This window comes from Dissoconium aciculare (genome assembly GCF_010015565.1).
Source record: "Dissoconium aciculare CBS 342.82 unplaced genomic scaffold K489scaffold_7, whole genome shotgun sequence".
In the NCBI taxonomy this organism is placed as follows: domain Eukaryota; kingdom Fungi; phylum Ascomycota; class Dothideomycetes; order Mycosphaerellales; family Dissoconiaceae; genus Dissoconium; species Dissoconium aciculare.
This window is the reverse complement of record NW_022984957.1, coordinates 232,232-257,014: the sequence shown is the minus strand read 5'-3', so window position 1 is coordinate 257,014 and position 24,783 is coordinate 232,232. Positions and strand designations below refer to the sequence as shown.

Below are 24,783 nucleotides of genomic sequence, written 5' to 3'. Positions count from 1 at the left end.
AGACTTGACGCCAGCGTCCGATTGCCAGAGACCTCCATCAAGAGCCGAGAGATACGATAATTGCAAACGAGGGGTCAACATCATGAGACACACAACAGGGAAACGGGTCAATAACGGCAATCATCGGCGTATTTCGACGCCGGATCTTCTCCGCACTTTGTTCTGGGGCCGAAGGTTAGCGCAGCCCTGGGTCCCTCGGGAGCGTTAGGGTTTGGGCTGTTTCGTTCGGCGTTCACACATGCGACTTCACTGTCGAGGACGAGGATTGGTCCATCCCACTTGAGTAGCCGACCTATCTTTTGCATAGCTTTCATGTCTCATCGCGATGGTGTTTGTGGCTGAATCGAACGTCATCACAGATATAGCATGCCTGGAACTTTTCAATCTCGATCTGTACAGAGTTCAAAGCCTAGGGTAATGCCAATGTTTGTTACACGCACCTGCGTTTTGCGAGCGAGTGCACGCAGCATGAAACATGACAAGTGAACTGCAATGCCGTTGTGTCATCTACTCCGGATCTTTTCGGTCAAACAACAATACTGCTTTGAGCAACGATGCGCAGTCTGTGGCAGCAGTAATGCGAGCGATCTCTATTCGGCCTACACGCAGAAAGCAAAGGCCGCACTGTGCTGCCCTCTAGGTTTGGGAAATGCATATCTACACATAAAGCGAAAAGGCCAATGATCGAATCTGCCGCTCAGGCGAAATAGCTCTTCCATAACACTCCTTCGAGATCTTCAAGTTGTTCGGGTTGGAAAGCCTGTGAAGATAGTAAAAGTGGTTAGTAAAAGTTCTGCAATGTGTAGAAAAACATGAATCAAGAGGGAAAATCTTACCTTGACATCAACGTGCCAAGTGTCCTGCCTGGTCTTTTTGAAATCACTCAGTGCCTGCTTGACACTCTTGCCGACCGTACCAGTATCAGATGCCGCTCGGGATGCGAGTGTCGCCAGGACTTCGGGTAGCCATGCCGGTGGTGGCGAGGTGTATGGGAAAGCTTGGACCAAGGCACTGAGACCAAGCACTGCGGCGTGGCGGGTGAGAGTGAGCTTGTTTTGTTCTGGAGTCGGTGTGCTGGCACCGCTCTCACGGTTGATGACGGCAGCTGCGGCGTTGGTGGCCTTGACAGAGCGCTTGTTCGGGAGCGGATTGTCGACGAGGAGACGGGTGAAGTGGTTCTTGAGGGCTTTGATCTTCTTGTCGCGAAGGGCGTGGGGTGAGCAGCGGATCATGCCACTGAGCGTGGCAGCTGCACCTAGACGGACCTCAAGTTGCGCATCATGCAGCATCTCCCGGACGCAAAGGAACAACGCCTCGGCTTGAGCAGGGAGCATGAGGAAGAGATTTCGGAAGTACAGGACCTGAATGTTGATGAGAACGCGAAGGCGCTGATGCCAGGACGGCGAAGCGCGACCGATGCGGACGAGAGAATCGATTAATGCGCCAGACTCTTCACCAGGTCTGTGAGGAATGTTGGGAAGGTGGCGGAAAACGTGGTATGCAAGAGACTGCAACTCGGGGTCTTCTTTGATATCCATCATGTGAAGCAGCTGTTCCATCACAGCACCAGGGAAGAAGGGAATGAGCGACGTGCATTCGTAGTTGGAGAGACAGGTATCGAGCCACAGCAGAACGGTCTTGCTGGCTTGAGTGTACGGTGTCGGTGTCTGTATCCCAGCAGGTCGTTCCAGGCGCCACTTTTCAAGTCGACTGAAAATGTCCATAACCATTTTCGAGAATTCCTCTGTAGCCTGGTATGGCCTCGTTCCGAGAGATGATGCTTGTCTCTGAGCGTCCAGCAATGTCGGGATGTCTTTGTATGACTCGTGGTACCGAGTTCGGAAAATGGTGGCCAGCGTTGTACCCATGACTTCACGGACACCCTTATATGGATGATCCAGATGAGCGACAAAGTCTTCCACGATTGGTTTCTCAAGCTGGAAATGCCAACCTGTCGAACTGACCAGTAGCTGAAGAAGCGTGATTTTCGAACTTTCTTTGAAAGCTGCATTGGTATCCATGTCAAGCCTGAAGCTTGCAAGCCATTCCACCAAAGGCCAGGCACGGCGAGGATCCTTACCACTCACGATGATGGTAACAAACGTTGACCAGTATGAGATGTTCTCGGGCGTCAAGCCGTCGCTGAAGATCTTGCGAACAATGGGGAATGCAAACTCCCAGACTTGTTCCCGGAAGGCTGGCGCGGTCTCTTCGGCGCTGGAAATCATGGCTCCGAGGATTTCGGCCATAGCACGGTGTTGATGTTTGTCGCTGCCATCTTCATACACTGCCAAGGCGAGGTCTTTGAAATCGTCAAATGTCACCGACGTAAGCCCGTCGCTCATGAGATCCATCGCGTAGGCGACGATCATCGAGTTCGTCATGCGGAATCGATCAACGTTGGCATCCCGGGGTTCTTGCTTCATGTATCCGAACAAGGTAGAAAGCCAGTTGCGGTCGATGTATGTGCCCATCTTTTGACGGACATGTTTCTCAACATCATCATATTCAAGCAAGCTGGCCCCGGTCTGGAAACCACGAATGTTCTTTTGCCAAACGAGCCAACCAGCGTAGTCGCCATCGATGTATGCTTGTGCGTCCGCTTTGGAAAAGTCAGTGAGGTAGCGCTTGGTCCAAGTCGGATCATCACGCTCAGAAGGTATGAAAACTTGATCGGGATCTTGTTGACTGTCGATCAAGTAGTTCTCGTATTTGTGTCCGACTAGAGCACGAGTCTGTGCAAGACTGAAGATGGCGTTCATAGAAGTCGCGTATAGTGCACGGAGATTGGGATGAGGATCAATGACACCTTTGATCACCATCTCAATCATTGCATCGGATGTGATCGTCTCGAAGCGGTAATCCAAACCTATCGCCAATACAGCAGTGCGGCTTGCCTTTTTCCAATGACTATTCTTGGCAATCTCTATCAGCTCGACTGCGAGTGCAGTCTTGCGATCTTCGACAAATTTTCTTCGCTTCTTGATGGCGGCTTGCTTAGCGGGGATCAGCTTCTGAGCATCTTGCAGCGTTACAGCGACAGTCTTCGCATCTGCAGGAGGATCTGCGGGCCAGATGTCGTTGAGAATATCTTGATCGAGTATGACCATTCGATCAAGTGCTTTGGTCATGTCTTGAATTGTGAAACTCGACTGCATAACCAGCTTTTGAATGCTAGGGCGATCGCCCTCTGACACGAGAATGGCAAGCTTTATCATCCTTGGCGCGAAATTCCAATTCCTACCAATTGGTTTGCCCAGGCTTCCGAACAGTAGCGAAAACATTGCTCCTTTGATCCGTGAGTGGTCATTCTTCTTCAACGCATCTTCGAGTGCGTCGAGCAAAGGCGGGATGACCAATGTCTTGGACCCAGCGATGCTCTTGACCGCCTGCTCAGCGGCCGACTGCGCCGTGCGGCGAATGTCGGTGTAAGAAGAAGTAGCAGATTGTGCTAGATCCAACAACAGGGTTTTATCGAGATCCGAAGCCGCTCGTTCATGTTCATTGAAGCGTAATCGCTGGAAGTGGTAAAGGTTCGCGCGACGTACGAGCAACGGTCGAGGGTACTGTTTGCGGGTGCCTGAGAACTTGAATGGATGGATGTCGGCGGCTAAAAGACGAGTGAGGCGATCCAGGACGTGAGCAGAACGCTCAATGCCCAGATCCACGAACCACGAGCGGTACGCGGTGTAAAGGGAGTTGAAGCAAGGGACGTCGTCCTCTTGATGCTCGACCAAGAAGAGATGCACCCGGTGCAGGGTCTCGCCAGCAACTCTGCGCAACTCATGGATTGACTTGTACTGAGCGCTGTCTATGTCCAGAGGATAGCCGGTTGCGTAGTTAAATCCGCGCTTGAGCTCATCTTCCTCTGCCAGAGTCAGCTCTGACACGTGACCATTCGCACCAGCGTGGGCTTCATCGGCGTCTGCCATGGATACGTCGCCTCCAACTTGACCGGTGGCTCCATCAAAGACACGAGGTGTGACGGAGGGATCGTCGGAGCGGAACAAACGAGACATGCCGGAAATGACGAGTCGTAGCAAAACCAAATTCCGAGAGACTTCGTCAGACCACTCCTTACCAACGCCATCCTTTTTGATTGAGCCTTTGCCGGAAATAAGCTCGTTCAGTGACTCCAACGCGCGACGACCATGGGCCTCGTAAACTTTCTCTGCGAATTCCAATTCTTCCCCATCAGGAACATGCCATCCGACTTCCAAGGACGCAGGATCAATCGTGACGCCCCAATTCTTCGATGTAATGCCGTCTTCCAGTTCCTCTGCGTTGAACAAGCTGTAGTCGTTAGTGTAGGTGACCGTCAGATTGAGGAGGAGATGGTGAACATAATTCGACACATGCACCAGTGGAATGCCCTTGCAGGTATCCTGCATGAAAATGGCAATGTCGAACAGTTCGTCTTTGAAATCGAGGACATCTCTGCCGACATGCACCACGCACATGCTCAGCAAGGACACATGCCAGACGAGTGCTCGATCACGCGGGAGGATTTCACTGCCTGTTGTCCGTGTAGAGCCGGCACCATTCTCACTTATTTCGGTGCGGATGCTGGTGAGCAGATCGGGGAGCAGACGATGCAAGGCCTTCTTTGGCGAGATCTTCACAAGTGCGTTACAAATGAAAGCCATGGCATCACGCGCTTGATGTACGACATGATTCGAGGCGAATCTAGCAACGTGTTCGAGAGCAACATCGTAAAGCTCAGGACTCAAGCTAGCCAACAGAGGGCTAAATGTAGCAGGAAGCGTATTGATAACGTTCTCTTCCGGGCTGCCACTCTTAACACGTGCAGCATCGGGAAGATTCTGGAGCAAGGTAAACACTCGAGCAAGCAGGCTTATGACGAATTCTGAAAAGCCCGCGGTTGACGACTTGAGGATCATTTCTTCGTCTGCCGCGGATAGTTCATTTTCATAGTCGACCTCGACTCCAGGACCTTCTTGCTCGAAGCGAGCCACTTGCGCAGTAATCCATTCGACGGCGATCGCAGTTCCACTGACGCCTGACGAAGATGAGTCCTCGTCTTCGTCCATGTCATCGCGGCCACGAGAGCCATTTTGCTTCCTTTTAGACGTCTTTGTCAGATCGTAGAGCGGAATGTTATAGCAAACAGCCTGGATGAACGCCAGACTGTGCATAGTCTTATCCAGATCGTTCGCATCAATGCCCGGCAATGCCAGGCCGAGCAGAGTTGTGAGATGACAACGGAAACCTTTGGTTTTGGCAATGACGCGGCTCAGCATTTGCAATGCGCGGATGGAAGAGATGGTGCGATGGACTTCCACCAAGCCTTGCATGGCTGGGTAAATGCGCTGCAGCGCGCCAGGGAGGACCAGAGTGGGCTCCAAATAGGCTAAGCTGGAGAGAGTGCTCAAGTTGAAGTTCATAGCTGTGGAGCTCTTCGCATAGATACCCAGGAAGACGACCTCACGTAAGCAAAGAACGAAGCGACGTCGAACCTCAGCGTTGAGCTTACGCTCTGGCGGAATATCATATTCGCCGCTCTGCTCACGGTTCCAGCGCATGACGAAAAAGTCGGCGAGGTAGTATACAAGTTGCGCCAGAGGCTTTGTCCAAGCACCGGAATTCGAAGGATGAGCGAAAGTCTCAATTCCTTGAATCAAGGTCTCGAGTTGGTGTAGCGTAGAGGTAGAATCGCTGGCTTCGAGGCACTTTGGTGACAATGACATGATGATCCATCGCGCAATGTGATGAGCGATAGGGTGTTTGCGCGGATCACGATCGATCAGGACAGCGGATCCGGCACCAAGATCTACAACACCACTATAGGGAGTTGTAGCTTGGCCTACAGGAATTTCAAGCAGCCGTAAGATGGAAGTGAAAATCAACGATGATTGTTCTTCGGTAAAAATACCACACGCCCCAAAAGGTATCGATTCCTCGACGAGGCAATCGCGTGCTAGCCGAGAGAAGATGTCGAGAAAGCGGATATCTACCATCATGGATCGATTGATGGTAGACCACAAATGGAAGAAGGTTGGGAGGTAATATTCCGGCTGCAGCTTGGGCTCGTCTGCTGGTGGTGCGCTAGTGGGCAACATCAAGTTGAACAGTCCCAAGACTACGAAAGCATGTTCAGAGTATGACATGGTGTAGAATGGCAAGAACTCTTCCATCATGGCAGGGATTTCGCGAGGATCGAAGAAAAGCTGAGCAAATGTGCAAAGTTTCGTCAACGTTCGAACATTTCTCTTCGAACTGTATGTGTTGTGTGTGCCACTCTCCGACGGCAACACGAAAACTTTCAACTCTTTATAGATCGGTCTCCAATCAAGATAGAGATCTTTGCCGGGCCGCAAGTAGTGTTTGCGTTTGGTCAAAACCATGAACATGCTGGCGAAGCGCTCAGCAATAGCATATTCTAGGCCCGGTGCTAGCGAAAGCTCGTAATAGAGCTTGACCAAGGCAATGCGCTGCTGTTTGGTCAAGTCAAACTTGAGGCTCATCCAGCCGCGAATCTCCTTCGTCCAGTGTACAGCACCGCGGACAAAGTCACCCGCCGCCACGCATATATAGAGATGCCGGATCATCTCGTCGAGGTCATTCTCTCGATGATCCCTTGATTCCGTCTCATACGGGAGGTATCGAGTGTAGGGAAACACACGCGGCCGTGTCCGACCAAGCCGTTCACATTCTGCCTCCTCTTCCACAGTGCCCTTTTTGATACGAGGAGCTCCAACACCGGGAGATGTCGCTCGGGAGGCATCCTGCCCGTCGCCGTGTAAGAGACCATCCATAGCCTGACTGATCAGCGCTGAGACGCGTGCCGGCTCTGCAGCCATGTTTATTGTAGGAAGAGAAGGAGTCGCGTGACTCGCTGGCTCATTGAGGACGTTGAGTAAGATCGGAAGGAAGGAACCAGTACTATAGGTTTACGCTGAGAAGCGCTTGAGAGAATAGTCCTGCCTTTTGCACGACCGGTGGATGAACTTTGACGCGGATTGTAGCGAGCGATTGACAGGTGTGAGGTGTCGTAGGCGTCTTGCTGTAGATCGTGTCGTGGTCGCACGAGCACAAATGATACCCGTAAGAGGAAAGCGGAAGGCAACCCAAGAATGGCTTTGTCGCTACGTATGGAATGTGATTTTCGGGTAATCGGTGCCTGTCTGCTGTGCACCAAGATATGTTCCGTCGTGAGAGGGGCGATGTATGTCTGTATGTGCTGGAATGCAATGCTCTCCAGACAGGCAACAAGCGCAGTCGTCACCGATGGAGCTTTGACGCCACCAAGCTGGAGAACATTAATGACCACAGTGTTTATTGGATGGGACAAGTACCGTGAAACTGGTTCGCATGCTGGTCACTTCAAGAAATGAAGCAATTTAGAAGAGTTTATCGAAATAACTTTGTCATGCCTTCAAGAACACCTGGGCATATAACGGATTGATGACGATGTCATACTTGTCTCGCCTTCTGTCGCATTCCAGTGACGCCTTGTTTAGTAATAGCCATAAGTCCGCAATCGTGCTCCGGGTTATGCGGAGACACAAAGCCGTATCTTACCTGGGCAGTGAGCGATCGTCCACGCAATCGACTTGCCGCCTGATGGCGATTGTCTGACGAAAGCGAATATGAAATAGTCGTATACAGATAGTCGGGAAGTACCCACAGAGGTTTCGAAAATTCCAGAAGCGTGTCATCTATATTTCATAGGAGTCGTAAAGGTGAATAGATTAACCAGCACACATAGGCGTGAATCTCGTTATCGCGTCCACGAACGCGTCTGGGAACAATCAAAATAGTCATCTCGTCGAGAACAAGACCGCCATGCAGATCTGAGCACTTCCTGTAACACCAAGACAACCACAAAAAAGACCGCGAGCAACAAACTATATGCAATGGCCGCTTCATTTCCAGCGTCCTACTATTCACCCGACAGCATCCTCACCGATGCGCAGAAAGTCCCATGCACGATGAACCTCGCGCTACCCACTACGCATCTGCCCGCTCTGAACCATGGCGCTGCTGTAACGGCAGGCCTCAAACTTGACCTTCCACTATGGCTCGCCGAGATGCTTGCGGTCACGAAACCGGGCCAAGGCCGCGGCGGAATGGTAGACGACGAAGCTGCATCTCTGGCGTCAATTGACATGCCGACTGCGCTTGGTCATCGCGTGCTGAACGCATTGCGAGCAGAGCCTCGGAGTGTGGATATCCGAGCGCAAGCGGGCTGGTTCTACGGACTCGGCGAGCGTATGCTGGAGCTGTTCGAGGAGGAAGAGTTGATCGAGGTTCTTGAAGATGTAAGTCCCATCAATTTGATTGCTAACAGAATACTTGGCCAACGCGGCCAGATATTTGCATCATATCGTAGTTTGTCCACGGACGGCATACAGTATTGCGATGCACTCCTCGATGATCTCATACCCATCTGTGCCTACGTGTATCAACACGTGCAGGCTCTCAACCGGTGTATCAATCGTCGGAGGTAAAAGAAATTAATCACTAAGATGCCATACCTTCTAGTCATTCAAGATTCGAGCCTTCGAAATCGCCGACAAGGCACAGAATACTCGCGCAGTCCAACACGGTGCTGACGGCAACGAATTCACCAATGGCCTTGACGAGACCGAACGCCGGCGTAAGTGCTAACCCATCACGCTGAGCAGCGAAAATTGTGCTCACCGTTTTCGCAGTATTCCGCGCTGCTCATGACGGCACAAGCTCGGTCAAGAGGTGGTTCGAGCATACAAGCAAATCTTGAGCGAAAAGCCAATACCGTCATATCCCAGTATACATAGGCGATGCAAGCAGATCATGTTCTGCATCTCCCGAACACGAGTGATCGACAGTCTTCCATCGACAAGGACTCACAAAGCTCCTCTAAATTGATCAAATAATCCGCCAACAACACCTCTCCTTCTCGCCTGATCTTCTCCACCAGCATTACCGCTGCCGCCATCTCGCTCGACGCCCGTTGCCCGACCAGCAGCCACCTCGCCTTCCATGCGACGTCGCAAATGGTTATACCGTTCTTTCTGCTCATATCCCGCGGCCACCAGCCAAGTGGGTACGCGCCATCTGACTGCGCCCTGCAGTATTTCGCGACGATATGCAATACCCACACACCAGCCCACAGCCGCAGCTAGTGCCGAGCCGGGTAGTTGTGAAAGGGCAAGTTGGAGTGGGAGAAGATATGATGTCGCTTTCGATGTGAGCAGTATGCCTGTCGATTGATCTGAGGACGAGGTTGACCCGGAGACGCGGTATTTGTAGATGTAGGGCACCACGGCATGGTACTGTGCCAGAAGGGCGAAGAGAAGTGGCGTTGGGCCTGCGGGAAGGTAATTGATCCGCCCGAAGCTCAGCGGTCGGAGAACCGCAATCAAGATGAAGGGAGTAAGGAAGGCGGAATAGAAAAATGTCAAGAGGAGAAATGACTGCAGGAAAAGAGAATCACGCCGACCTACCGCGTCAGCGAGTGATCGCTCATATAATAGTTGTGATCTCCAGCGCATCGGCTTTCCAAGATCCATGTGAAGGGTTGTCACCTACAGCAAATTTACGACTGCCCCATAATCTTTCTATCACGCGCAGCTGGTAAAACGTCATGGCCGCGAAGAGTACTTCAGTGCTGTTCGTGTAGCATAGCTGCCAGGTGAAAACCCGCCAGTACTGGCCGTATTCCCATAGATGCGGGCGCACTTCGATCCATGCGAAGACTTTCGTGTCGGTCAAGCTGGCAAGGAAGCTGGTGACGACAACGCCCACGACTAATAGTCGTGAGATTGGTGCATGTGTGAAGCCGGACGCGAGCATGGTGATCGTAATCGCCCAGAAGTCGATAGGCTATGCAGTAGCTTGTGAACAAGTCCAGTATTATCAAGATAATTCGCGCGAAAGTGTAGTAATGGAAGGACCGTTTGGAGATATGAATCCTAAGCTGATGAGCAGTGTGGCCTCGGGACAGATCTGTCGTAGACGTGGTCAATGATGACCCTGCTTGACCACGGGAGGCGGGCGCGGGCGGGCCCTCGGTCGCGTGGGTGGGCGTTCTCGATCATATATACCTCCCGCTAGCTCAATGCAATTCGTGGAACAACAATTGCTGAACGAATGACTTTGATCATCACTTTCCGACGTCATCTAGCTGAAAATTCACTGATATATCTGCCAACAGACATTCGTGATGAGCCTTTGATCGCCAAGAACTGAAATCACGAAGCCTCGTCATATTAGACACCGAACTATGCTGTCAAACTGGAGAACGCTTGGGGCCAGGTTCAGGCACAACACTATGATTAACGCATCGGCGCTCGACCTCTCCATAAAAATCGCTAACATGTAGGAGTGCGATGGCACCGCCTGTACTTGAGTCAATCGAGGGCATACCGCTTCCAGATCGGTCCCGAGTAGGAGCATCTACGCCAGGCTGTTCGGTGAATTGAGCTGCCTCAAGTCCGTCGCACAAAAACATCAAGATTGTTTTATATTTATTCTCGAGAGTCTCCGGTGTTTCACGAGCGAGAGGTCTGGGGTGGTGGAGCGGAGGAGCCGGACCCTTCACGTGTGCCAGCAACTGTGTATGAGCCTTGTTGAGCTTCTTATCACCCTCTCCGGGCTCCGCACAAACTAGTCGATCGGGAACGCAAATTTCGATCTCCTTCACAAACTGCGAGAAGCCTGGGTGCTCGGCATTTCTTTGGAACTAAAATCCTAAAGATAAAATCTCGATCTCGACGGTCCCCCTGAGGTCATCGGACGAATTATCAGTCGTCATCTTTTCGAATAACGGCAAGATGAGCTTTGCATAATTCGGCGGTGACAACATTCGATAGCGGCACGAGTTGACGGTGCTATTGGGCGCATCATGGTATCTGTAGTCCTTCACACGCGAGAAACAGAAGTGCTCTGAAGTGATCTTCTCGAAGACCAACCCAATTGTCGAGCTTGAATCCGAGTATCTCAGACAGTGGCGTTGCATGTTTTAGTCCTGAGAGAAATTGCGCATGTGCCGCCAACACATCCACTTCTCGACTGATGCGAACATCCGAGTTGGAGACACGCATGTCAATCTCTTTTATACAACGCAGAAGATAGGGATACTGGGCGGGTCGCACTAGCCGATTTCCTGGCGAAATCTTACTTTATTCTAGACTCGGACGTAATATCGCATTTGTCGCGGGTTTGGCACCACGGGGATATACTTTGCAGAACGCAAAAGTCCCTATCAGAGCATTGAACCGTTTCGTCGTCTTGCGTAAGGACAATTTTGTATTTCTGTCTGCTGCGCGATCCAGATAGCCAAAGACCTGTAGCCACAGCTCGTCAGGAAAATCGGCATATTTTGACTTGGCCGTCCTTCGTGGCATGATAGCTGGCGAATTATGGATTGAAGCACTGTGCTCTCCTTTATCGAAAACACTACGTTCTTCATGGTGTGTCGATTCTATGAGCTGTTGACGATCGCAAATGATCCTTGAAATGTTTTGCGTAGCTTGAGATTATTACAGCGACGACTTTACAAGGGCATACTTACCCAAGTATTGCGCAGTCGAAAGACCAGCGCCCGCCTAAATATACGAGGAAGCTAGATACTTTCATGAGTTCAAGGCTGCATTGCAGATGCTGGATAATATGCCAATCTCAGCGACACGAAGAGATCTAGTGCGGCCTTCATAAAACCCTGCACGCGACGTAATACCCCGAGAACGACAATGACGACTACCCCTGTGGCGGAATTTCCAATTTGATTATCCTTACAGGTTCCTCCCTCAACCCACCCCACGCATACGTTTCTACGTACTTGAAGACGGCTTCGTTCGATCCAGACTTTGGAACAAAAATTCTAACAAATCAGTCGGTGAGTCAAAAGCCTATTGTTTTCACAGCACCTACAACTTTCCGTCCTTTTGGCACCCAAGGTAACATTCATGGCGTATTTGCCGCAAGTCTGAGCGCCTCACGAGCCCTTTCACATTGAAATCGAAGATGAACCAGCGCTTCACATCATTCTCAGAGTCGAAACCTGGTGGAATAGTGACATGATCGCGGCCACTCGCCGCTTCGAAATTGCGGTTGAGATGGGTCTCGCAAAACATCTCACCAAGTGTGACAGGGCGTCGAAGAATGGCGCCGGGAATGTATTTTAGTGGTATTCGAATGCAGACGCGGACACTTTCCGAATCGATGGCACTCGACTGATCATGCGGCTGGGTGGCTTCCATTTTGATTTGTAATGGAGCTGCGGAAGAGTGCACTTGCACTGCGTCGAAGCGGCCCAGATGATACTTCTGTCGTTGACGCGAATTGCAGGGTGATAGATCAACGCAGTGAAGTTCCACCGAGCGAGAAGCTCATGCCAACGAGCCAAGCTACCGGCAAGCTGGGTAGGGTACCTTTGGTGTCGAGAATCATATGGTCACGTGGTCCCCGTGGGTGAAGCAATCCATGGATGGATCTAGTTGATTCGGCTTGGTCGTCGTGCTCAAATTGTGAAGCAAAACTCGCCTATCGAATGGTGAGCGGCCCAGCGTCATCGCGGAACTGTTTGCAAATCTGTTTCGTGTATACAAAATTGCTTTCAAAGTTTCATCAATTCGTGCAGTATTTTTTGATTGCCCAGGGTGGTGACTCAGCATGTAAAGGTTGAATGCCCAGGCTAGTAAAGCTTTACCTAAACGGGGCAGAATGCGAGCCTGGAATGTGGCTCTCGACCTAGGCATGTTCAAATTCTAGGGCTCATGTCAGAAAGAAGCATAAAACTCCGATTGCGTGTCCAAAATGTGGCTTGATCGCCAACCTTGGAATCTGAGCATCATGGACATTGACGCGGAAGATAAGAATTATCGGGAATCGTGGTTGATCCGCTGTCGCCGTTGCGCGATAGTGGCAGGTGCGGAACTACGACGGGACTTGTAGCCATCGGCATGGTAGTAGATCGGCATGTGATATCATCTTAATCATGATAATTTCGAATATAGGAAGCGAGTCCGATAGAGTTCGCCCTTAATTCGGATATCATTGGCCAGGGACATGAGTGTGCTTTTCCTCATGCTTGAGGGCGATGTGGCTCATGGTACTGTCAAAAAGCCTCGGAAGTCCGAGTAGAACACGCCCACAATCAGCCGCCCGGAGGCACGATGAGCAGGTACAAATTCTCGGTGTTGCTGCCCTTGGGTAAAATTTGATTGGCTGTACAAGCGATGTCTGATACCATGCGTGCAGATTGATTGATAAGTCCATTCGCCGCCATTTTGTCCTTCGCGCACGGGCAGTCCCGGCGTGTGTTATTTTCGATACCAATCAAAGCTACAGGCGTCTCTCTAGCGAGCACGTTGAGGCCGGGACCAGCGCCACGTGGAGCGATGAACTGCAGTAGTCCTGGTACCACATTTCTCCGACTCTAGGGCACGACCATCCAAAATGTCTTCACGATCATGCCAAACAAGCAAACATAAGCAATCTCACGCTTCGTTCCTGCAGCCAGAAGAGGGGCATATGCACTGTCAAGATGCTGACCTTTAAGTTGTGAAGATTTACCGACAGATAATTGACACTCAAGCATGGCCATTTCAGCGAGTTGCCCACCTAGAAGTGAATCCTGTCAGTCAAAAACATACCTGGTGCAAAGTCAAACATGCGCTTTGACGGCGTTTGATATTGCAATAGCCACGCAGAAATATTCAAGAGGAAGTTTTTGCTATGTCAAGGCTTGCTCGATGACCTCGAGTAGATAACTGGAGAGCCGCGGCAAGATAGTTTATCCTTGTCGGGGTCTCCTGTCAATTGGTAAATCTGCATGATCAAGCTTGGCAATCTTACACACCACTACACAACCAACATATGCTTGACAAGACTTCATTGTGCCTCTCAACTTGCTGGATCAACGCCACTTCAAGCCAAAGCAATTATTATCGTGTGCAATGCATATTTCCAAGATCTAGAATGGTTTGAGCAATCAGCACTAATTTGATCGCTTGACAGCCACGAAAATCACACTGCTCTGCATATCTATCATGATAACTTGAAAAATGACCATGCTTCAGCAGCAATCATCAATCCGAGCCGCGGTACTAGGATTTGCTACAGACACTACCATTTACGATGTGGCATTGTGGCACTTTTCGGCCGGTGCGATGGTGTATGTGCGGCACACCATTTCATCGCCCTCGTCAGGCCTTATACATGCTTGAACACGCCTCATCAGTCGACTCGAGCATCCAAGGTCGACCTTACCATCTGTGTTGTATCCCAACCCGCGTCTGAGACTACGTGGTTTCTTGATCTCAGTCGCCGCTCTCGGAATTAGCACAGATACATTGAGAAGATTTGGTCTCGACTAAGAACACAAAATGGGCTTCTTCTCGACGAGCAGACCGACAGCTCCGGCACCAGCCGCCACAGATACTGTCATTCCGTTTCACACCCTGGACGGCCATGCGGTGGTGCAGGCAATGGTCCTGGAGTTCGCTTACAGATTCGATGATGCCCTTGAGTATGAGAGACTACGGAGTTCCCTGGAACGACTACTTGAAATTGGCGACTGGCGGAAACTCGGTGCGCGGATCCGCAAGAAGGTATCGTCTGCTGTGAAGTGTCAAGTCTTCGCGTCACTGACCTATCCTCAGGGCAAGAACAAATTCGAATACCATCTGCCGAAGCACTATACCGAGGAGCGACCCGGTGTCTACTTTAGTAACACACGACACGCGACGAGAATCAATGACCACCCGGTCGCGTCGAGGATGCCGCGCGCAGTCGCTGTACCTACAATCTTCGGCTCCCCGGATGAATTCAAGCCCGTCATCCATGGCCCCGATCATCCCCAAAATATCGACGATTGGTTACACTCTGATCGTTCGCCATTGAGCGTCCACGTCGGAAGCTTCCACGACGCTACTCTCCTTACACTAACATTCTCTCACATGGTTCTTGACGCATGCGGAGTGGCCGAGCTTATGACAGCATGGCTTTGCGTTCTCGAACGCAGAGAGGAGGAGATCAAGCCTTTTCTTGGTTTCGCTGAAGATCCTCTGCAGAAGGCCGTCGGTCGCGTCCCAAAGGAGAAGCACATGTTCTATGATCAGGTCGCCGGACCTCTTGGCTTGGCAAGTTTCGTCGTTGGCGTTCTCCTCGAACTGATCCGATATCCTCAAGAAGAGACAAGGACGATTTGCATTCCTGACAGATACGTCCGAGTACTGAAAGCCGAAGCTAAGAACGACCTCAAAGCGCTGTCGGCAGAGAAAGGCGAAGATATATTCGTGAGCGACAGTGACGTTCTCTTCGCTTGGTGGGCGAAGTTGACCATCGCATGCCAATGTCCTCGACTCAGCCGACCAGTGAGACTCGGCAACATCTTCACTTGGAGAGGTGTTATCGACGACGTCTTACCACCGGACACGGCCTACGTCGGCAATGCTATTTCATGCGCTTACATGACCACCACAGTCAAGGAGGTACTAGCACGGCCCCTTGGCCGCCTCGCGTTGGATCTGCGAAACATGCTCGCGCGACAGCGGAATAAGGAACAGATTTTCGCATCCCTCTCTTTACTTTTCGAATTCATCGCCAAGGGCAAATTCATGATCTTTGTGCCTGGCAATGCGCTCAGACTTACATGGTCGAATTGGTAAGCACCTACATCACCAACATCACCAGCATCCACACGAACAAATTACCTAACATTCTCGCAGGCAAAAAGCAAAATTCTTCGACATGGACTTTTCCGCCGCCGTGAGACCTGACTCTCCGCTCGAACGCCCGGACCTCAAGAACACAATTGGCCGACCGACCTACATGAACTACACAGGACGCATGGTCGGCATGCGTGGGTCTGGACCCGTGCTCGGGCGGGATGCCCAGGGCAATTGGTGGTTCCAGTGGGCTCTGCGGAAGAGCATGTGGTCAACCGTGGAAAAACGTCTGCAAGAGTTGGCCGAGATGCCTGTGTGAATTGGAACGTCTCGCGAATAGTCCCCGAGGCGTTGAGGATTTATTGGACTTGCCGCCGGGGGAGTTTTGGAGTGCTCCGTGATGCTCGGTGCGATGTCGCTTAGCCTTACTTTCTCTTGATATCCACATGGTGTATATGGCACATTCTATGCTTCATGTCTTCCTCTACCAAAATATCAATTAAATGATGTCGGTGGTCGGTAGCGCGGTTGTGCGAAGATCGACGAACAAATTTTGGTGCGCCCGCGCCCGTCGTTCGCGGCGGACTTGCGACCGACCGGACATGGCATGTAACCCTAACGCCTTACTGGTCCACGGGTTGCGCGAAACACATGGCACCGCGTGTACACTCGTACTCATTTATGTCTATACCAGATATGTGAAGACCTGGTGTGTTACATGGTGAACGCGACGCGAGTTCAGGGGATCATGCATATCCCGCGACGTGGGATCTGCACATCAAAGACCCATACCCAGCACCGACACATCTTCTGGCCGGTCTGTCCGTTTGACTGTGGAGAAAGCTGAGTGTGACGGCGTGTGAGGCTGTGAAGAGAAGAGCTGAACACGGCTTTTGGAGGTGTCCAGGGCGTCACCACTGCATAAGAAATTGTTCGTAATATCACGCCTGCTCGGGCTGACTCATGGCGATTTTATTGCGAATGTAGGACATGGCAAGGGAGGTGCAGCAGAGTGACTGATTTCGAGGTCAGATCTCGGGCTTCGCTGACGCAACTTGGATACTCAGAAGTCAGACTGAGGATGCAGGGACACGCTCTTGCATGTGGAGACTTTTAGTCGAGCGAGATCAATTAAAAAGCGACGCGATTGACATGCTTAAAGAGAAAGGGATATTGGTTGTTTTTGTTTGGAATCGAGGCTGTACGTATCAAGAATGCATGCATTTTTTCCAAGGCAGATCAGTGACCGGAGCCACCAGTGTAGCGGCCCACGACCAGGCTGCCAGCGAAAGTGCCTCCCAGGACGGACATAAAGTATCCGACATTCATCGTCATGACCGCAATCATCCTGTAGAGAACGAATAAAGTCAGCGCATGATTCCGACGACACAGCAGTCGAGCCGCACAAACTCTTCCACAACAGAAAGAAAACTTACAGTAGGTAACCGACACCAGCCAGTACCGTGTCGATGGAAGCGGTGATCAACGCATCGTTGAGCGTCCACCTTGCCTTCGCCCTCGGAACGACATGCTGTCCTCCATGCGCCGCGCGGTCTCCATCCGACAAGGTTTCCGCTTCCGTCTTCACGAGCAGGGCGGTTTCGCGTTTCCTCGCTGCCGCAGCCGCAACCGTAGTCATGTTCGTCCGGAGAGCGAGGATGAAGCGGAAGATGATGGCGAGGACGATGAGGAAGATGCAGGTTCCGGCGTAACCGCCACCGGTAGAGGGGGCCCAGTCCAGGCTGAAGAGAGGCGTGTCGTAGCTGTTGAAGAAATTCATCGCCATGTCTTGCATGGACATGACCATGTGGCCCGAGGGCGTCATGTACATGTTCATGTCGCTGTGTGAGGAGGAGGAGGACGAGCTACCGCCCATGTCCATGTCGGAGGACATGCCGGAGGAGTGTCGTCGGAATGCCATGGTCTGCTGGTCTTCTTGGGATTGAAGAGGTGAATGTTGTTCTCTTCTCTCTACGATGCCGGTGGTGTCTTGAAATGTGCTTGTACCCAGAGATGACGGTTGGAATCTGATTGAATGGTCGCGTGCGCGAAGTAAAGGTTTCTGCGTTCGGAAGGAAGACTCTGCTCGCCCGCTTGATCGGAGGTTCGTCGGAGGTGGTGGTGGTAGTAGTCTATCACGCGGTGAGTGAAAATAGAGGTTGTTTGACTTTGATGAGGGTGAACAGAACCCCCACACGTGAAAAGAAGCCGACGACACACACACGGTAGGCACAGCCGGACGGACGCAGTTCTCGAACAAATGTGATATGCATCCACGCCGTTTGGCTGCACTAAATCTCTCGGCAGGGCCGGTACGGTCTTGCCCAGGCTCTCGTCATATTTTGCGCAGAGTCCGGGGCGGTTCACAGAGACAGGGAAATGTTTATCGAGGCGATGACAGCCGAATCGTCGTGAGACCGAACCATTCAGGGTCTACGAAAGGTCGAAAGGTGACGGAGGATTTCATGCTCACCAACTAAACTCAAGCCTCGTGGGACGTGATTGGTCGCACGGAGGAAAACTTGCTCAACGAAGGTGGAATTTGAGCAAGTTTCCGTCCGAATCGGGTAATTGAGTGTACGCCAAATCCTTCCGCATGTCACCTCTTTCTCACTGCACCTACTGTAGTCACTCAACTCGCGGGCGGAATTTCGCTTTTCTGGAACCCATCTCCAGGGCTGATGACCATCCGAGACTCCGAGTGGATTCGTTCTCGCTCACCACGGTGGAGATTTGCTTTCATTCCAACGGGATGTGTCAATGACGCCGCTCTAGCCGTGTGCTGCTGCATCTCCCACGTTTTTCTTCCGCGCGTGTGAATCACGCGATTGGCCACCAAGCGAGATCTCGGCTCCGTCATCCAGGCGAACCGTATGGGTGTGGGTGGTTTTGGGAGACAAGGGCACTGAACATCCTCTACACCACTTCTCTCTCACCCACAAGCCGCGTGTGTGACATTCTCGCCGCCCGAATCCTATCCTCTTGTGAATTAGCGATTATTAACGGGAAAGTAATTCGTGAAATACCACATGGTCATCGGAGCCTGCGACCGTGCATGAGGCGCATTCCAAGACTTTTCTTCACCACCTCCCTCGTGTGACTTGCCTCTAACATTAGTCGCCAAGCGCCTTTGACCAAGACCTGTGAGAAGCAGCACCACTCGTCGATCTCATCGTTTGGGTCAAGTGCACTCGCATCTGTTGGACGAGAGATCGCAGTCAGATATTCTCTCAAGCTGGACATCAGCGACGACATCAACATGGCACTCTTCAAGCGTCACGACGAAATGGTGATGCCCGCGGGCACACCGTGGTTCGATCTGCCCGTCACTCTCGAGATGGACCGCACGTACATGTGCATGTCCAACGATACCACCGTTTGCTCGACTCAAGAAGGCTACTGGGTGTTCTGGTACGAAGCCGATCACCGGTACGGTCTGACGACTGTCGCATTCTTCATGACGGCCATCATCTTGTTTGGTCTCGTCCACCTCGCTTCTGTCTTCACACCGAGGAGCATTTCGCAATCGAATTTTGTCGCTCAGCGCCTGGTTGCACCATTCCGATGGCTATCATACCGCAGACTACGGATCAGCTTCTTGGACTGGAACTCGGCGCCTGTCGGTACCCTATTGCTCGGAGCGGTCGGAACCATCTTCTTCATGGCTATGACACTTGCACCGATGCCATACTACTGGCCGAATTACACCGACCCTGATGCGACCGAATATGGAAGCTCGATGCCCATCGCCACACGCGCCGGGTGGTTGGCCACTGGATGTTTGCCATTCGTTATCATGACCGCTGGAAAGAGCAATTTGATCACTCTTGCGACGGGAGTCTCGTACGATAAGCTTCAGGTGTTCCACCGATGGATCTCCTACGCCATGTTCGTTTTGGCGTTGATTCACACTTTTCCATTCATTGTTTTCAATCTACGGTTTGGAACTATGGTCGCGGTTTGGCAGACTTCGATTTTCTACTGGACGGGTGTGGTAGCTCTTCTGGCGCAGGCATGGCTTACATTTGCCTCCCTCTCGCCTTTGAGGTATGTGGAATTCGACAGTGGTTGAGGACGGGCAGAACGTACTAACGACAAGTGCAGGACTCTTGCATACGAGTGGTTCAAGTTCTCCCACTTTGTGGCAGGTCTAATTTTCACTCTGTTCTTCTTCTTCCACTGTGACTGGATCTTGACCTCTGCGTGAGTATATCCTCATCATCACGGGTATACGGCTCGAGTCGACTAACTTCATGGTAGGCAATTCTTCGTCGCAACTCTTGTCCTCTTCGCGGCGTCATGGTTGCACCGCCAAGCCCGACTCTATCTCGAGCACGGCATCAACCACAAAGCCACCATCAGCCTTGCTGCGAACGGCTTCATTCGAGTTGCCGTCCCTACTCAAATCCGTTGGTCCGTCGGCCAGCACTTCTTCGTCCGTTTCGCCGGTCTCGGACCTCTGCACCTCTTGAGCACTCACCCTTTCAGCGCATGCTCACTGCCCGTACGCGCATCTCCCGACGAATCACCCGAATCCGAACTCGTCTTCTTCATCCGACCTCGCGGCGGTCTCACCGCCCGCCTCGCCAAATACGCCGAAAAGCACCCCGAAGGCCAGATGCGCGTTCTCCTCGACGGACCTTACTCCGGCATCAACATGGACACCTTCGCCTCAAGCGACCGTTCCATCATCATCGCCGGTGGCTCCGGTGCAGGCTGGGCTCTACCCTTCATCTCGGCTTTCCTCCGCCGTCGCCAACTCCAACCTCTCTCACAACAAAAATCCTCCTCCCTCCGCGTCATCCTCGCGACCCGCGACTTGGCCACGCAGTCCTGGTTCGAGCAGACTGTCGCGCAAGAAGTCAACGCCTTCGAGGGCATCGACTCCCTCACCCCCGAAGACCTCAGCATCGAAATCTTCTACACGGGCGACTCCTCCACGCAAGAGAAGAACCCCTCGGAGGGCCAATTCCTCTCCAAACTCGACGACCCGGAAAAGATCCCCATCTCCACCATCGCTGCCGATCCCGAGACCATCTCCTCCTCGGGATCCTCTACCAACGCCTCCACCAGCAGGCATGTCCGCCGCGTCTGCTGCCCATCCCATAATCTGCACCGGCCGCTCCTCCCTTCGATCATCGTGGAAGAGCACGAGGCACAGCTGGTGGGCAGCTCCACAAGTATCTACTTGTGCGGACCGCTTAGTATGCAGAAGGATGTCGCGAATGCGGTTGCTGCGCGGCAGGCGCATGTTGTGCAAGACGGAGGAGTCAAAGCGCTGGAGTTGGATATTGAACATTTCAGCTGGGCGTGATGAATGAGACTTCCTCCGTGGTAGGAAATGTAGTCCCTTTTCGGCGGCGTTGTGATATCCTCAAACTTTACGATTATTTTCTCCGAGTTTCGATCGCTTTTCTCATAACATATCCGGGATGAATAGCACCTAGGTCATGTTACATTTGTTCAAGGTCCTGTAGCAAGCTGACGAGAACTCTCAGTTCTTACAGTACCAAATGACGACTAGGCTGGCTTAGGCTTCACCTTTGGCGAGCATCACTACGCGTGAAATCAACCGTCCCAAGTCTCGTCAGTATGAAAAGGTCAAATGCCCGATCATTGCCTTCAAATCATTATCGTCTTTGCTTTGGTGAGACTTCTCAATACAGCACATGCATAGCGAATGCATCGATGAATGCATAAACCAATGTAGCGATGAGAGGCTAGAGCGGCCCTGCATCACGAAACCGTTTTGGTCGTTACCAACCCCCGCACGTGCGCTGGTTGATTTCCGGGCAAGGGTGGAAAAAAGATTTGTACCTAGAGACGAACTTCTGGTGACGTACAGTAGGATCCCATCAATGGCCCCGCACCATATCGTCAGGACACACTAAATCCGATGCCAATGGATGGTGTAATTCAATAGTCTAATTGCTCAAACTTGCTCAGTATGGCGAGAGCCTTTCATTCATTCGATAGGAGGAAATAGCTTCTTTGAAACGGACATGCATTCGAGATGGATGCTCCAATGCTCACCACAGATAAGTAATCTCAATGTAAGGGTTTTCGTAGTCCGCGTGTCACCGTAGAGAGACTACCAACATATCCATCACATCCTCCACCATCATGACCGACCGCAAGGATACGAAAGAGTTGGCCAGCGGCTACACCACCGTCAATACCACCCAATTCAACGCCGCCCTATTCCTCCTCGACCGTCTCAAAGTCTCGCCTGAAGACCATGTCCTCGACGTCGGCTGCGGGCCTGGTAACCTGACCCTGCACCTCAAGAACCTCGTCGGCAACGCAGGCACGGTCATCGGCTTCGACCCAAGCTCCCAACGGATCGGCATCGCCAACGAGACGCAGACCCCAGGCGTATTCTTCTACGTGGGCATCGCGGAGGATCTCTCGCGACATGCAGATGCAACCTTCGACATCGTCTTCGTCAACTCAACGCTCCACTGGGTCCAAGACCAACCCAAGGCGATCCGGGAATTCGGCCGCGTCCTGAAATCCGGCGGCCGCCTGGGGATCTCGGGAGGTTCGGGAGACTTCGTCGCAATCCACGAGAAGATCAAGGAGGACGTCCTTTCGCGGGAACCTTACAGGCAATACCCTGAGACGGGTGGGCCGAATTTCCTCAAGAAAAAGGAACTGGAGACTCTCTTGGCCGACGCGGGATTCGCGCAGACGGATATCGTGACGAATACGATTGTCAAGTCGGCGGGGAGTCCGGATGAGATGATTAATTGGTTGGATACGAGTTCGTCCGGCCAGACGTATGGTGGGATCCCGTTGGATCTGAGACCGAAGGCGAGGGAGGAGATGAAGCGGGAATGGGAGAAGTATATTAACGAGGCGGGAGGGATTGATATGGATATGGAGCTGCTTGTGACGGTTGCTGTCAAGGGCTGAATTAATGACATCGAGAGACATTGTTGTGTCTATTTCCATCAACAAAAGCATTCACTTCGAATTCTTTCCATGTTCATGCTTTTTCTTTCATGCTTTTTGAACATCGAAATGTAAATCAATGAATGCGGAACTTTTCTAAAATCTCCTCTCTTGACGAATGCTGCAGACCAAGCCTGGTCAGATTCCTGCCTTCCTCCAAATAATCCTTCCCAGCCGTCATGCCCGCCAACGCAATCACCGCCGTCAGAGCCTTATTGTCGATCCCCAACTTCTCCGCCAGACCATGCCAGCAGACCAACAGATCGCCCACATCCTCGGAGATGTTCCGCGTATCGACAACCTCCGGCGCTTTTAACCTCCGATGCGGTTTCGAATTCTGCGCGAGATCCACCAGATCCTTGAAATCGTGGTTGTAGCATTCATTCGACATGGCCACCACGCTCTTCATCTTGAACCCAAGCGCCCTCCCGACTTCGATCCTCACTTCATCCACCGCACGAATAGCCTTAGCCACCGAAGGCGTCAGCCCCTCCGCATAATAGAAGAAGTCTCCCTGCGTACTCTCAATCCTTCCCGCGTTCATGAGGACCATTAGAGGGTGAAAGACCCCGTTGATGTTCGACAGGCAGACCTCGACAACATTCCGACACCAAAGCAACTCCATGGGGAAAATCCCTTCCACCAATTCCTTGACTCGGAGATTCTGGTCCTTGCCCAACATCGCGATCGAAACCAATTTCTTCTTCCCCAAGACGACCAGTTCCGCGCTGTCGTCCATCCGGCATGAATACGGGCTCAGATTCGTCTCGAGGATCCACCCCGCATTCAACGGGAAATCTCGCATCATCGAGAACAAATTCCCGGGAACGGCGATCACGACGTGGCTCGAGAGGTCGAAGCGCGCCAACTCCCGCCAGATCGTCTCCTGGCCCGTCGAGGGCACCGTGATGATGATCACCGTCGCGAACGCCACGACGGCGCTCATATCGCTGGTGATTCGTGGCAGGAGACATGCGTCGATCAGGCCCTTGGAACGCAATTGCCCGCCTTGCGCGAGGATGCTCTTCGTGTACCGTTGGTGGGAGGGATGGGAGTAGACGAGCACGGAGGTCCCGTGGTCCTCGAGATCTACGGCGAGGGCATAGCCTGCGGGACCGGCGCCGACGATGGCGGCTCGAGAGCGTTGTTGTGTTGTTGTTATTGTTGCTGCGGTCGAAGGCGACGAGCGCGAGGACTCGAATTCGGCGAACGACGGTGCCATCTTATGTCTTCTTGGGCGGTTTCAAGTACTCGAGATCAGAAATGCTTTTGCCCTCCGGCAGCGATGGGATAGTTCTACATCGCGTCTTTACAGAGTATTCCATTTGTCTAATATGTATCATTTGTCTGGCATTGTATACATCTGTTTTCCGCTCTCCCCACGACAGTGCCATGGTGTGTGTATTTGAGCAAGATTCGAGAGAATGGGGAATAGCGAAGTCTACCAAGATGTCCTCTTAGCCGCTTGCGTGCTTCCGGGTCGGCCTGTTATAGTGCAGTAAATTCTGGAGGAGCGAACGCCCCTTTGGCATGGAAAAACGGTGTATCCAAGCTAGCAAGGGTCCAGATCACCGGTTTCGCGCACGATCGCCGCAGCTTGTGCAGGTGCTCGAGCGCGGTGGTACGAATATCCATACGTGTAGTTACTGCACGTACTTCAATGCTTATGCATTAGGATCGTTCGCTAATATTCAAGTCCAATTATCTGATCTCAGTCCGGACTGTACAATACCATTTGAAGCCGGGATTCCCTCCCAACCCTGTCGTGGGCTCGTCGTGTGCTCACGTTCAACGACTGCGGACGGACTTCAGACAAAACCGATAGATGATCGCAGTTGGCTGGGTGTCCCATTCGACCGCTCTGAACAAAGTTGACAGTGCTGCTCCAAATCATCGATTCTCCTACTTAAACACATATTTCGGGCACACATATCTCCGCGAACATATAACCTGAAGCCAGTGCCGAACAGTCGGAAATGTATTCATTTACCGCAACAGAGGAATACGACGACGCAGGGCGGAGCTTGGCCCCGTCTTCCGCTTCTCTCATCAGCCTTACCCCCACGAGGACGCGGGAGGACTTGTCGATGTCGCGATCAATGAAGAAAAAATCACCACGTGTGCGGAGAGTTTCTGAAGCGTTTCCCAATCTCATTTCGGAAATGACTACCGGTTTCTGAGCTATCTGAAAAATACCGAGTGTGGCGGGAAA

The 24,783-nt window shown here is 52.0% G+C and overlaps 10 protein-coding genes across 10 annotated transcripts; 4 read left to right on the top strand and 6 right to left on the bottom strand.

Annotated features, from left to right (window-relative positions):
* Positions 1-697: 697 nt before the first annotated feature.
* K489DRAFT_370875 (uncharacterized protein) lies at positions 698-6,821 on the bottom strand (the record flags this gene model as incomplete). Its single annotated transcript, XM_033603189.1, has 2 exons — positions 698-760; positions 837-6,821. The coding sequence occupies 2 exons, from the start codon at positions 6,819-6,821 to the stop codon at positions 698-700; spliced, it is 6,048 nt and encodes a 2,015-aa protein (XP_033459020.1).
* A 1,056-nt stretch (positions 6,822-7,877) lies between these two features.
* On the top strand, positions 7,878-8,743 carry K489DRAFT_370874 (GINS complex, Psf3 component; the record flags this gene model as incomplete). The annotated part of the gene is made up of 3 exons (XM_033603188.1): positions 7,878-8,282; positions 8,506-8,620; positions 8,676-8,743. 3 exons carry the CDS (start codon positions 7,878-7,880, stop codon positions 8,741-8,743), a joined length of 588 nt encoding a protein of 195 aa, XP_033459019.1.
* Positions 8,744-8,855: 112 nt separating this feature from the next.
* Positions 8,856-9,990, bottom strand: K489DRAFT_339278 (uncharacterized protein; the record flags this gene model as incomplete). The annotated part of the gene is made up of 2 exons (XM_033602241.1): positions 9,535-9,990; positions 8,856-9,419 (listed from the first exon to the last, which is right to left on the bottom strand). Coding segments are annotated over exons 1-2 (828 nt in total), but the record flags the coding sequence as incomplete, so codon positions are not given.
* Positions 9,991-11,470: 1,480 nt separating this feature from the next.
* K489DRAFT_380725 (uncharacterized protein) lies at positions 11,471-12,526 on the bottom strand. The gene has a single exon (XM_033604943.1). The coding sequence runs from the start codon at positions 12,204-12,206 to the stop codon at positions 11,874-11,876; it is 333 nt and encodes a 110-aa protein (XP_033459017.1). The 5' UTR covers positions 12,207-12,526; the 3' UTR covers positions 11,471-11,873.
* Positions 12,527-13,351: 825 nt separating this feature from the next.
* K489DRAFT_229754 (uncharacterized protein) lies at positions 13,352-13,666 on the bottom strand. Its single transcript, XM_033599804.1, has one exon. It carries the CDS (start codon positions 13,550-13,552, stop codon positions 13,385-13,387), a length of 168 nt encoding a protein of 55 aa, XP_033459016.1. The 5' UTR covers positions 13,553-13,666; the 3' UTR covers positions 13,352-13,384.
* A 667-nt stretch (positions 13,667-14,333) lies between these two features.
* On the top strand, positions 14,334-15,936 carry K489DRAFT_320033 (uncharacterized protein; the record flags this gene model as incomplete). The annotated part of the gene is made up of 3 exons (XM_033601427.1): positions 14,334-14,558; positions 14,610-15,613; positions 15,678-15,936. The coding sequence occupies 3 exons, from the start codon at positions 14,334-14,336 to the stop codon at positions 15,934-15,936; spliced, it is 1,488 nt and encodes a 495-aa protein (XP_033459015.1).
* Positions 15,937-16,856: 920 nt separating this feature from the next.
* Positions 16,857-17,442, bottom strand: K489DRAFT_321153 (uncharacterized protein; the record flags this gene model as incomplete). Its single annotated transcript, XM_033601517.1, has 2 exons — positions 16,857-16,965; positions 17,054-17,442. 2 exons carry the CDS (start codon positions 17,440-17,442, stop codon positions 16,857-16,859), a joined length of 498 nt encoding a protein of 165 aa, XP_033459014.1.
* Positions 17,443-18,903: 1,461 nt separating this feature from the next.
* On the top strand, positions 18,904-20,931 carry K489DRAFT_388993 (uncharacterized protein; the record flags this gene model as incomplete). Its single annotated transcript, XM_033606462.1, has 3 exons — positions 18,904-19,664; positions 19,722-19,820; positions 19,878-20,931. 3 exons carry the CDS (start codon positions 18,904-18,906, stop codon positions 20,929-20,931), a joined length of 1,914 nt encoding a protein of 637 aa, XP_033459013.1.
* A 635-nt stretch (positions 20,932-21,566) lies between these two features.
* On the top strand, positions 21,567-22,677 carry K489DRAFT_380721 (methyltransferase domain-containing protein). The gene has a single exon (XM_033604942.1). It carries the CDS (start codon positions 21,741-21,743, stop codon positions 22,530-22,532), a length of 792 nt encoding a protein of 263 aa, XP_033459012.1. The 5' UTR covers positions 21,567-21,740; the 3' UTR covers positions 22,533-22,677.
* On the bottom strand, positions 22,648-23,965 carry K489DRAFT_394777 (6-phosphogluconate dehydrogenase C-terminal domain-like protein; the record flags this gene model as incomplete). The annotated part of the gene is made up of 2 exons (XM_033606815.1): positions 22,648-23,705; positions 23,872-23,965. The coding sequence occupies 2 exons, from the start codon at positions 23,963-23,965 to the stop codon at positions 22,648-22,650; spliced, it is 1,152 nt and encodes a 383-aa protein (XP_033459011.1).
* Between the last annotated feature and the right edge of the window lie 818 nt (positions 23,966-24,783).